The sequence below is a fragment of the Lissotriton helveticus genome, chromosome 9 (genome assembly GCF_964261635.1).
Source record: "Lissotriton helveticus chromosome 9, aLisHel1.1, whole genome shotgun sequence".
Lineage (NCBI taxonomy): Eukaryota > Metazoa > Chordata > Amphibia > Caudata > Salamandridae > Lissotriton > Lissotriton helveticus.
In genome coordinates this window covers 278,571,518-278,585,169 of record NC_136070.1, presented here as the reverse complement: position 1 = coordinate 278,585,169, position 13,652 = coordinate 278,571,518, and the positions used below count along the sequence as shown (strand labels likewise).

The 13,652-nt window shown below is 44.0% G+C and overlaps 1 protein-coding gene across 11 annotated transcripts in view; it reads right to left on the bottom strand.

Moving 5' to 3' along the window:
• NRXN3 (neurexin 3) overlaps positions 1-13,652 on the bottom strand; it is a 2,205,897-nt gene that overhangs the window by 1,624,207 nt on the left and 568,038 nt on the right. For all 11 annotated transcript variants that reach the window (XM_078659992.1, XM_078659991.1, XM_078659982.1 and 8 more), the window contains one exon: positions 1,486-1,869. In XM_078659992.1, the coding sequence (XP_078516118.1) occupies positions 1,486-1,869 (384 nt within the window). The remainder of the gene's footprint in view (positions 1-1,485; positions 1,870-13,652) is intronic.

Here is a 13,652-nt window from a genome sequence, read left to right as displayed (position 1 = left end):
ATAAATGCTTTGATTGATTGATTGATTTACAATGACAATAGCTCAAACACTCGTAAATGCGAGACCTATTGCATTGCAAATGCTTGTTTTTTTTTCAAAGGGAAGGGAACCTGCACAAAGTTATGTCCAGTTGGAAAAGAAAGACATTGTCCTTGGGTGGCAATAGATAGGCCATCCTCTATCTGTAGTTCATTGCTCTTCTGAAGAAAAATAGAGCAAATTAAAAAATGTTGCAACCTGCATGTGCGTGGTGGTGGATGTCTTCTGTGGTTTTTTTATATTTTTTTTGCTATCAGAACATGTGTGATATTGTGTTATTCACTCACTGCTGCTGTTGGGCTTTGGGGAGTAAAGCGTGTATTCACTTTTTAGTGATATCATTAGGTAATGTTGGGGACTATCTAATGTGAGTGTAATGGGCCGACAGTTGCTTTGCTGCGGAGAGTACTTGATGGTGTGTTGTTTTCTTCTGGAATAAACTGCTTCTTCCCACTCCATTATTACACTTCTCTCTGAGTTCATAGTCTGCAAGAACCCAGTAGAATGAAGCTTAGTGCTGACCCTTAGGCCAGACATGGTAAAACCCAGCTGACCAGAAAGATAGCTCTGCTGTTCTAGGCCTCTTTACATATGGTCTGTGTAATTGGTGAGGCAGATGCTGACTAGAGCTTACGCCTGTCACATCCGTGTGTCTTGACGACCATTAGTGTAGTTTAGGGCAATGGACTACGGTTGAAGGCCTAGACCTTTCAGATCTATGCATCTTGGAGTAGGGTTATGCATACATGTGCATCGGAGGCTGCTTTCACAGCATCAAGGATTCCACTTATCAACCACTCATTCAAGGTAGACAAACTTAACTTTATGCAGAAAATGTTGCTGCTTTCAGTTTTATAGGCGCTGCTATGCGGCATTTACCTAATGGACATTTATTTGAAATGAGAAGCTGCAATGCCTCTCAAAACAAATTGTTAGTTGGTTTATTTAACAATGGAGAGCTCTCACTCTTTCTCAGTGCATACATCTAAAACTAAAACACTACCACTATCTGTATATCAGTTATCGAACACTGCTACTGTTGCTAAGTTTGTACATCCAATACTGGATCACTTCCAATATTCAAGAAGTCATAACAGGGTAGAAAGTTTGAATAAACTCAAAAGTGCATTTCATTATGCAATTTACTGCCAAGCAGTCATACAACAGACAGTCATTGTTCAAAGCTGGGAAACCCCTTTCTAGCAGTGGCTCCTCAATGACCACATTATTTAACAAAAACAGAATGCCGGCAGTCTCGTTAGACTTTGTCGAGCCTACTATGATGCTATAACACGCCCATATGGCACGTTAACGCTTGATCCAAAATGGTTCATGTTTGAAGGGTCTTGTATTCGGGCAATAGACCAAATGCATGGTGCACGTGACATCAAAAATGCATGACGAGAAATAAAAAAAAGTAGATACAATGGTTGCATCAACACTTACCTCTTTCGCAAGTTCTGCCCCAGAATCCAGTGCCAGTACAGTCACAGACAAATCGGTTCCAGCCATCCTTGCAGACAGCATTGTTTTTGCAGGGGTAGCTGTCACACTGTTTGGAGCTGAGTCGTGAACAGGACGACTTCACGCCTGCTGCGTTCTGTGCCTCTGCCAGCTGCCGGATATTCTTGCTTCGCCCATCAATGAAGAGGTCCCGGATGCAGCCAACGTAGCCATAGTTGAGCATGGCCGTCCACAACTCTGTGGGTAGGATCAGGGCTCCTCGGTCCTCTGGGAGGCCCCCAAGGTACATATCACCCTCTAGATCAAGGATCTCACTCTCTCCACTAGCCATGAATGGTGTGCGCTTGCTATTCACCGAGATGGTACCTGCAATAAAAGAGAGATGAGATTTAGAGGTTGCTGATGGACTAAGGTGGACAACCAATATTTTCTTGAATCACTCGCCAAATTTCAATCTTTAATTGTTTCATTAGTTCGCAGTGTTACTGTGGTGCAAGCCAAACCATGACTCTGATTATTACTGACAATGTACAATTACCTGTTTGTTGATCTCAGGCACTTAACAGATTGTCCATCTAGAGGTATAACACAGCTACAGTGCTCAATCTCAAATGTCAACTGATGCTGGATAGGTTGTGAATTATTACCTGTATGATTTATATTACAAAATTTACAAATTTAGCACTGAATGATCAAGGCAAAATTTGAGCACTGATGTAGGCTTCAAGAATCTGTCAGCGACAAACCCGGAGAGAGGACTTAAGGTAGGGCCACAATTCAATCCTCAAGGGAATGGTCATACCCCTGGTGGGTGGATGGCAATGAACGCATAAAAGGGTGATCAGCTAGGTAAGCTACTGAGGCACAGGATGGGTTCCAAGAACATGAAGAAAAGTTGGGCACATGCTACCATGAAAGCTACATAAATCACTACCATCAGCATCATCTATCACTGTCCTCCAGACACCTCAAGGACGAGCAAGGAGAGCTTCAGGACAACATTGAGATGCCATTTTGTATCTAATGGACTTCATCATTGCAGCAGGCAGTTCTTGAAGTGGTAATCAATGAATGCTTAATCAACTGATGTTTTCTTTACTTAAAATAACCTGGCAATTTTGGCAAATCATTAATTGTGTGGATGGAAGCGAATGCCTGCATTAGTTAGCCTGGCTCGATGCTATTTTGTCAAATTTGAGGCCGGCTTGACTTAATATACATTCATGGCTTGATTTAACGTACTAATTTGCACAATATTTTCAACTAACCTTAGATTAATGTTAAATCTAAATGCTCGTTTAAACACATTGTTGGTACTAAAATAGCTTTCAGTATATTAATGCGCATATTTGCATACTTGATGTGCACGAATGAAGTATCTTCTGTAAACAAGGCGACAAAACAACAAGTTTGTATATAGAGGGAGTGAAGTTACTTGGGAGTGTAAAAGTGTTCAGGTCTGTGGAATAACCTCCCTTTGGAGAAAGTGCCCTCACACACCCTAGAGGTGTCATGCTTCATCATTTGGGCGTGCTCCTCGTTGGGCCGGGGCTGCAATGCCCGCCAGGCACCCGCAAAGGGGCTCTTTGGCCGCGTTCTTTTTGATAAAGCCCTAAGGTGCGTGAGCGTGTATAGACTGGGGTGAGTAGTGTAATGATGTGAAAAAAGTGAGCTAAAATAGGTTTAGGAAGGTCCTAGTTCATAAATTCTAGTCAGGGGTCTGGCTAACCTTAGTAAAACAGTGGAGTCCTAGTTGGAAACAATGGTCAAATAGAGCGAACAAGCTGTACACTATGGTCACGAAAAAAACGACAAAACAACAAGCACTTTTAACTTCACAATAGAGGTATACATTATTTAACGATGGAAACAAACCCCCAGATTCATCAAAGTCCTCTTTTGCGAGTCCTTAATAGCGATTATTAAGGAATCGCTATTAATGACTCGCAAAACGGGATGCATGTAGAAATCGCAATTTATTTTGCGATTTCTACTGCTTCCTTATTTGCGATTCGCTAATTGCGAATCGCAAATAAGGAATGGCTTTCCCATTCATTCCTATGGGCCTCAAGGCCCATAGGAATGAATGGGGAGTCATTCCTTATTTGCGATTAGCAATTAGCGAATCGCAAATAAGGAAGCGATTTCAAGGGTGCCAGGGTGTCCAAAGGACACCCTGTAGCACCCCTAAAATGCAAATGTACACAGGTGTTGCGCACACACATGTCCAAAGGACATGTGTGTGTGTAACATACAACTTAGAAAAATGCACTAAAGTGCATTTTTCTAAGTTTTCGCTATTTACCACGAAGTTACACTTCGCGGTAAATAGCGGCCCCATATTGCGAATTCGCAATTTTAAAAAGGTTCATGAATAGCATTTAAGGAAATTTTTATTGAAATTCCTTAAATGTGATTCTTCGCAATTGAGCGATTTCTATAATTGTGATTTTTGCATTTGGGATGATGAATCCCAAATGCAAAAATAGCGCTCGCAAAGGGCCAGATTCTCAGAATCTGGCCCTTTGCGAGCCGATTTTGGCTTCATGAATCTACCTGAAAGTTTGTCTATTTGTGCTAAAACAAAACACAGATAACAGTTTCGCTGCGGTCCTTTTTACAATAACAACGTCAAAATACCAACTTTTTTAGTAAGGGTAGTTTGGTTTCAACAACGAGCCAGAGCATGGATTACTGAACTTTGTGTTATTGACCCCAAAATCATATTTGTTTATTATCGAGGGCTTATTTGATTATGCATGGTCTGAGCCTTTCTACATAACTGTGATTAACATGCTGCATTGATGACATATTTAAAGCAATTAACATTGGCCACATGTTTAACTGGCACCTGGCGATTATGACATAATTGTTAGATTAATCCCATCTCGGACGCTTGCTGCCATTAGCCATGCTTGCTTAGTTCTCCAAGCGTGAAGCTGCCACATGTGGGCAGTTTGATGCCTGACCATTCTTGGTGTCCGACATACCAGCTCTATGACCTTGCCTTTATTTTAATAAATCTTTTCTTTCTAAGCATCGTAAAATTAGCAACGTTTTATTTTTCTGCCCTTTGCTTCCGCTTCTGAATTTGACAAGGTGTATCTTGTTTAATGCCCTTCAAGTAACTACCATAAGTAAACATATAAAAAAAAATTGTATTCTGTGGAATATCAAATTGCGAATACTACTCTATTTTAAAAATGGTGTACAGAAAACTGTAGCTCGTGCATCGCCCTCACGGTAACATCATACCCGATTTGCAAACCCATTTGTAGCACTAAACAAGGCACAAACGCTTCTATTTACATCAACAATCTATCCACAAAAGGAAACCTGCCAGACATGAATGGCTTTACTATTGTGCAACCAAGATTATGCACAATGATGCAGTAGCAAATCCCAGGAGAGGGGTGGTGTGGACCTAGATAATCAAGGTGTGGTTTGCCTTATAAGGTTGTGAAGGCCCAAAAACTAGTGAGTTGTTGGCAGCCACAACCTGCTCTCTGACCCCTTTCTATCTCGTAGATTGTTGTAGATTTGCAGGCAGGTCTAACACACCTCAAAGAGTGAGAAGGGAGGTGGATCACCCTCATACTTTGTGTTGTCCCAGGGAAGGGTTTTCGGCATGGGGAAAAACAGTTTCCTCATGGAGAAAAAAAAAGAAAACAGGAAAAAATGTGCACTTGCAAATTGGGCTGCTTTACCTCAGAGTGTAATAGTTTACTTTGTGGTGCAAGTAAGCAGAGGTAAAGTCAGCCTTTGATAAAATATCACACGGCTTACTGAGTCATAAGCCAGAATAGGCATAAATGGCGCCGCTTCCCAGGCATTCGACCAGTGGCGGCTGCTCGGGTACAGTAAAGTGGGGCGGGGGTTAGGAAAAAAAGAGAAGACAACTTACCTGCCAGCACCACCTCTCCTCCGTCCTTAATCAGTTCCTGACTCCTGACAGCACACAGTCTCCCAGACTCGTCTAAGCCAATCATGACGCTGCTGTCACCAGCATGACAGCAGCGTCATGATTGGTCTGAGCGGTCTGGTTTGCCTATCAGACAGTGCATGGGAGCCTGGGACTATTCTCCACCTGGCTGTGCAACACAGCCAGGTGGAGAAAGGCTAAGTGTGCATGTCTGTTTGGCCGGCCCCAGACGGCAAGCCAAATTGTCAGGCATACTTATGGTGCACCAACCACTCTTCCTCCCTCTGACAACAGCCAAGCCCCACCTCGCCCACCCTATCCTGGCTCCATACTAAAAATATAATGATACAAATTTTGTGTTATTATCATTTCATTTTTCCTTCTGCACTGCTCAGAGAGCAGTGGGGAGACGCTCCTCCACCTTAGCGGAGGAGCTGCCACTGCATGCTACTACTGTGTAGGGTGAATATTGTGAACTTAGGTGCATGCACCCATGAGGAATAGTACTTCTGTAATTGCAGATTTAGGATTCCCTTTGTGAATCTGTCTCATTATTTTCTGCTTAACTTTGAGTACTCTGTGATCATAGCTATGATTCAGCCACAAAAGCAAATAAAAACACACTACTATGTTTCTTGTTTGCAAGTTGTCAGAAAAAGATAGGGGGCAAAATAATTTGACTGTTCATTATGACATACCTGATCAACAGTTGTCAGAAAAAGCTTGCCATAGGATGTATCATAAACAGTGCATGTAACTAGATTTTCTTTTCTAAAGTATTAGCTCGTATTTCAGAAACAGCACAACATTTGTAAAACATTTTAGAGCAGGAGTTAAAGTTTGTAGGAAATCTTCCTTTCCTACGGGATTACCCTACATTTTTTAACCTTTTGCTGGACTCTATATTTTTACTGGCTTTAGAACTCTATGCAGATTACCTTTGCTAACCAATAGTAAATTGCCTCTGCAACACAAATTTGGATTTAATGTTTAACAACTCAATCAGTGTAGAGAGTCCTTAGAAAGAAATCCTTTTTCCCAGTTCACTCCCATTTCTTGGTGACTGGTACTGGTGGTAACTGACTCTGACTGTGCCATGGGCTCTGCTAACCAGGCCAAGGGCCAGTGCTCTGATTAAAAAGGTGCATGTAATTGGGTACACTTACCATTGGCAATGACAGACCCCTGTAAGTCCCTGGTATATAATAGGGCCAGGGGGATCCAATCTCTCTATAAGCTCCTAGTAGAAAATAGGGCATGGAGATTTAGAGGCCTAGCAGATTTCCTGCACTTGCATGTGTGCACTTCTGTATGCCCACTGACCTCTTTATGGCAGCCCTGCAGCCTGTCTTTAAACGTAGGTTCTCACAATTGGTACTGACAGACCCTATAAGTCCCTTGTATATAATAGGGCCAGGGGGTTCAAACTACCTTTACGTTCCTACTTTATAATAGGGGATGGAAGTTTAGAGGTGCAGCAGATTTCCTGCACTTGCATGTGTGCATTGTTGGGTGCCTGCTGTAATTTTAAAGACAGCCTTGCTTTGCAGAATGTCTTTTAAAGTAAATCCATTGCAAATTTGATGTTGGTGGTATGGGCACTCTAAAAGTGATAATCTACCTATGTTTACATATCAGTCACCCCTATGGTCTCCCCTGGGTGTCCCGGGGGTGTGGTACCATGTAACTATACGCAGGGAACTTATAAAAGATGTTTATATGCACTGGTGTGGGAAAAACTGCCTATTTCATTTGTCCACATTGATTTGATTTGATTTAGGATTTTTAAAGCGCGTAGCTACCCTTGGGCGTCCCAGCGCTAACATGAAGCTTGACAGAACTCCTGGGGCTGGTGTATTGGGGGAACAGCCAGGTTTTCAATAATCTGCGAAATGCAAGAAGATTGTTTTCTTTGCGGATGTTGAGGGGTAAACTGTTCCAAAGTTTGGAAGCATTATAAGAAAAGCGGCGACCGTCAGCACAAGCTTTCCTTATTCTGGGGACGCTTGCTAGAAACAGGGTGTCCGATCTGAGCTGTCGGGATGATTTGTGTGGTTTGATGAGGGGTCTCAGTATTGGTGGACCTTTGCCTTGTAGGATTTTATCGGAGATGCACAAGGCTTTAAAGGAGATGCGTTCTTGAACGGGAAGCCAATGAAGAGCCTTGAGGGAGGGTCTGGCTGAACATCTGGATTTTGTTCCAGTCAGTAGTCTTGCAGCAGCGTTCTGAGTATGCTGCAGTTTTTTTTATGACCGCTACAGGTGCCCCTAGGTATAAGGCGTTTCCGTAGTCTAATCTAGACAAGATGAGGCCCTGAATCAGAATTTTTCTGGATTGGGGGGGGATGAGCGGTAGGATCTTACGGGCTGCTCGCATGAGCCCAAAGCAAGTGCCGGCTGTTTTTCTTGCTTGGGCTCTGAAGCTGAGGTCTTGGTCTAGCCAGAAGCCTAGGCTTTTGATTTCTTGTTTTGGTATAGGAGGGGTGCCCATGCTAGCTGGCCAGGCAAGGGTTTTGGGGAGTTTGTTTGGGTTGCCCAGAAGCATGATTTCAGATGTATCTCCGTTGAGTTTGAGCCTGGAGTCGCCCATCCATACAGAGATGTTTTGCAGGCAGGAGACTAGATTATCCATTGATTGATCGGCCTGTTGATGGAGACGACTAATTGTGTGTCGTCAGCGTACATGACCACTTTTATGCCGAATGGAGAGGCGATGTCATCAAGAGGGGCCATGTAGACATTAAAAAGAGTGGGACTCAGGGAGGAGCCCTGAGGGACTCCACAATTCAAGGGAAAAGATTTAGAGTGGCCGTGACTATCGGCCACTAGGAAGGTCCTGTGTTCCAGGTAGGATTTTAACCACGCCAGAGCGGTGTTCGAAATGCCCGATTTTCGGAGGCGGTGGAGAAGGATGGTGTGGTTCACCGTGTCGAAGGCTGCGCTCAAGTCCAGGAGGATCACTGCCACTGATCCTCCTGCGTCTAGAATGGACCTTGTTTCCTCAGTCACAGCCAGCAGGGCGGTATCAGTCCCCTGTCCAGGTCTGAAACCTGTCTGTGAGTGGCGAAGGAGGTTGTTAGTCTCTAGGAAAGTTGAAAGTTGTTCATTTACAATTCTCTCAGCCACTTTGCAGATTCCTGGCAGGAGGGAGATGGGTCTGAAATTAGAAGGGTCCAATGGGTCTAGGTGAGGTTTTTTTAAGAGTGCACGCACTACTGCACTTTTCCAGCTGGCGGGGACTGTGCCGCGGGAAAGGGAGGCATTTATCAGACTCGTGAGATGGGGAGCTATAGCCGGGGCTACTAACTTAAGTTTGCTCATGGGGGCTGGGTCGTCTAGGGATTCACTCTTCACCCAGTTGAGAGTGTCCATCAGCTTCTCAGTAGAGACGGGGAGGAAGGCTATCAGAGTTGGTGCGTCTGGGTCGAGGGGCCCATCTGGGGGGACGGTTGGGGGGTGGGTGCTGGGGAAAGTCATTATGATTTTTAAAATTTTGGCTGAGAAAAACTCCGCGAGTTGAGTACACCTGGCACCGGTGGGATCAGCGGCAGGCTGCGGTTCAGGGACTTTCAAGAGACTTTTTACCACGCGATAGGTTTCCCTGGAGGAGTTGGATGCAGCCAAGATTTTCTGTTCATAGTAGGAGGCTTGTGTCTTTTTGATAAGAGTTTTGTATTGTTTTATAGTCGATTTATAGGTTTCTTTGTTGTTGGGGGACCAGTCTTTTCTCCAGATACGTTCCAGTTTTTTGCATTTTTTACGGAGGTCTCGTAGTTCCGAGGTGAACCAGGGGGATTTGTATGAGTTTCTCTTACTAGGGAGCTGTTTGGCGGGAAGAACTACGTCCAGCGACGATTCTGTCCAATCTCGGAATTGGATGTCTGCTAGAGAAGGATCTTGGTTCAAGGTAGTAGTGGAGGCTATGAGCTGGTGGGTCCAGGCATCAGTGTTGAGTTTATTCCAGGGGCGCGAAGGCGCTTGGGGTGGAAGGCTGGGCCTGGTTTGACTGGTGATAGGGATACTGAAGAGGATAAGATGGTAATCAGTCCAGGGGATAGGTAGGGGAGAGGAAGTGAAGAGTTCTTGGATATTCGAGAAGATGGGGTCCAAAAGATGGCCCTTTTTATGAGTGGGCAGTAGGTTTTTCAGAGAGAGAGAGATTGCAGCGAGATCTTCCTTGAGGTCATCCGCTGTTTTGGTACATTGTAGGTACTTAGCTCCATAGGCTAGCATTGCAATAATTTAGTTAAGTATAACTATTGCTAGGAAAGGAGTAAATGTCATTCAATTACTTAAAAGATTGGTGTGGATTAATTCAACAACTTGCCACTACTGAATTTCTCACAACTAATGCAGAAAATAAGTTAGAAGCCTTTCTTTTCTGTGAGTCAAAATCCAGCTTTCTATCAGTCTCCCCTGATTGGTCAGCTCTAACAGACGTAGCCAGGCTGCTTTGAATAAGTAATAAGTGGCCTGGCCAGAGCACTAGTTATCTGATGGTGGGACTTCTGCAGCTGCAAAAACCAGGCCAGGCAGGGGGATGGGTAATAAAACATGGACTTCAAAGAGAGGAGGACAGTAAAAGAATGCCAGACCTACCTACCCACACATCCTGTATCCAAAGCCAGGTGGCAGGCTTACGACAGAAATTAAAATATGTCAGGATGAGAGCTAATGGAAATGCGCCACACTGTGTGTTGCTTTAGCGAGGTCTTACTCGTCTGGACAGAATTCATCCATGTTGGATTTTGGAAGTGCAGTGCTTTGCGGGACAAAAAAATGCCACACTTTGGAGGAAGGTGTCATGCCTTTGGATAGCATCCTTCATCTTATTGGACAAAAGTGCCCCCTGCTCGTTGCTCCAGAACACTGAATAAATATATAAGAGCTGCATAGCTTCTCAGATCTGTTGCCTGAAGCTACAAGGAGAAGAAGAACTACCCTGCTGGAATCGGGACCAGCACTCTGAGTATTCACCTGCTGCACAATCTGGTAACAGAGCCCTAAGGACTTTGCCGTGCTTCAAGAAGGATTACTTGAGTGGACTCCCAGCAAGCTACAGGTAACCAGAGTCCACCTGAATCATCTCCACCAAGAGCCTGGATTACATTCAGTGGACTTTTAAGAATTTGGCCAGGTGCATTGTGAGAATGGTAGCCTAGATATCCCTGAGACTATCTAGGAGATTCCACACCTTTGGATTCATTTTTGGGCACTTTGAGACTATAAGGAAACCTTCTTGAAGGACTTCCAGAAGTTTTGAGAAGTTTTGAGAACTTTTCTGAAAAAGCTCCATAAGCTGATTGACCCTATGTTGAGAGTCAAACTAGCCATCTTCAACTCCGACCCAGCCTGGATTTTTGAGGTTCATCCCGCTGAAAGCTCTGGAGCTCCAGACTTCCAGGATTTGACAAGGGTGTGAAGGTAACCTTTTAACAGGGGCCTCCCACTTAGTGTATCTGACCAGGGCTCTATCTCAGTTGGCTTCAAACTTTGACTTTGACCCGGTCAAGCCCAACCAGATGTTCCAAGGGATCGCAATGTGTATTTTGGCACTATAAAGTGGTTTGTCTTTAAAAACTCGTATCTCCGGTCCCCTACATTGGATTTTTGTCATTTTGGTGTCATTTTAAAAATAAAAATATTACCCAATTTTATAAATTTTTGTGGGAGTTTTATTGTGTGTTGTGTCTTACTCATTTAATGTATTGGTGTTTTTAAATGCTCTACATAGTTGTCTTCTAAGTCAGCCTGACTGCTTGCAGCCAGCTACCAAGCAGGTACTCATTTGCTGAGATCTTTACCGGACCTTGTATTTTGTTGGTGGCCTTATTGTTGCTGGTGGTAGGTAAATACTTATCCCTACCAATAACCTACTTTCCAACAAGAGTGAAATAAAGAATGCGTAATATGACTGGTATGGCAGAAGAAGGCTTTAAGATTATTAAGTTGATCTCTTGTACAATACAGAATTTTGTATCAAATGTGATCAAATCCTATGAAACTTTCTTTCCACGCTTATAGTTAGTTTGTACCGGAATATTTATTCTTTGTGTAATTGCTCTTTGATTTTGATTATATATTTGTGGTTGTACTCCTTTGATATGTGTTGAAATGCCCAAGCTTTTCATCCATGAATTCTGGGCATTGGGTGGGTTCCATTTGGTCTTTCTTCTTGGCTCTAAGGCAGACCACTTTTCCTACTTTATCATTCTTAAACTTTTCGAAACTTGTATTATGTTATGTTATGTTATGTTATAAAGCCTTTTATTGCGCGCTCTATTACTCAGGAGTATCCTGGCGCGGTGAGTACATGAGAAAAAGGCGGGGCAACTAACACAACGAAGAGAGAGATTACAGAGTAATATTAAACAAGTATGTTTTGAGTCCCTTCTTGAACTGCGAAAGTGAGGAGGCAGTGCGAAGGGCCAAAGGGAGAACATTCCATACTCTAGCAGCCTTAACAGAGATGGATTTGCCTCCAGTTCTAGCAAGCTTAAACTTAGGCTGGACCATCTGACAAAGGTTAGCAGAGCGGAGAGCCCGTTTAGGAGCATAAAGAACAAATCTATTCCGTAAATATACTGGGCCTTGCTGATTGATAGCCCGATAGGCCAGGACCAGAATTTTAAACAGAATACGATTGGCAATAGGCAACCAATGAAGGCTGCGCAGATGTTCACGAACACTAGATCTCCTGGGTAGTTGAAACATCAATCTGACTGCCGAGTTTTGAATAACCTGAAGTCGACGGACCATATAATCAGGTAGGCCACTGAAGAGTGCATTTGCATAATCTAAGCGTGATAAAATCAACGCTCTTAGCACAGTCTCTCTAGATTTGCCAGGAATGAGGGGGAAAAACCTTCTGAGGGCCTTTAGGGTGGCATAACAGGTACCGGTTAGTTTCTTAATATGCTCCCCGAACTTTAAATCCTGTCCGAACCAGACACCTAGGTTCTTTACAGGGTCACCTGATGAGTTCGGACAGGGTAGGTCGGAGGGCCAGATTTGTTCCCTGAAATTATCCGGAAAAGATCCATAGTGGAGGATCTCCGTCTTCTCCTCATTACATTTAAGTTGGGCCATTGCCAACCAGCGAAAAACCTGCGACAGGCAACTCTGAACGGTCAAGGGGTCTAAATAATTTTTGGGCCAAGTGAAGAGCAGCTGGGTATCATCAGCATAAGCCATTATTTTGGCACCCAGCTGCTCAGCTAGATAGACCAAAGGGGTCACATAAACATTAAAAAGCAAGGGGCTTAAGGTAGACCCCTGCGGAACTCCTGTGGTAAGTTCCTTAGCCTTGGATGCATAAGGGGGGACCCACACTTGCTGTGATCTATCTTTCAAAAATGAGGTCAACCAACCCAAAGCACGGCCTGAAATACCGACAGCACCCAGTCTGGCCAGAAGCAACGAATGGGGCACCGTATCGAAGGCGGCAGAGAGGTCTAGTAAAATCAGAACCGCCCTGCCGCCTCCATCCAGGCACTCCCGAATAGCCTCTGAAACCTCAATTAATGCTGTTTCGGTGCTGTAGGCCGCTCTAAACCCCGATTGAGCAGGGTGGAGCGCGTGAGAAGACTCAATAAACCCTTCAAGTTGTCTAAAAACAATCTTTTCACATGTCTTAGCCAACGCTGGCAAAAGAGATATGGGCCGATAGCTAGAGGGCATAGCCGGGTCCAGGCCGGACTTCTTCAATAACGGGAGGAGCTTGGCTTGCTTCCAACTCAAAGGCACAGAGGCCGAGCAAAGAGATAAGTTAACAATCCTAGTTACCTCCTGGCAAACTATGGACGACACTCCTCCCAGAACTCTAGCAGGGCAGGGCAGGGGTCGGAGGGCGAACCGGATTTAAGGGCAGACAGAATTGGTAGAACATCCATTTCAGAGGCTGGGGAAAAGGAAGTAAACAGACCTTCCGATGAAACAGCTTTCAATATAGGCAGTGAAGTGGATGTCTGGGACTTGTTCAAGGCAGTTTGGAGATCTTGCTGGATCTTCAAAATCTTTTCGGAGAAAAAATTTGAAAGTTCATCGCACCATTGATTGGAAGAAGGTAGTGTAGGTAACGCAGCTCTAGGAGAGAGAAAACTCTGGACTATGGCAAAAATGTCTTTGCTATTATTGTTGGCTTTTTCAATGCGTCCAGCATAGTAATTACTTTTGGCCACCTTGATTTCATTGTAGTACTCCTTTTGGGAGCAGCGCAGCCGTTTCT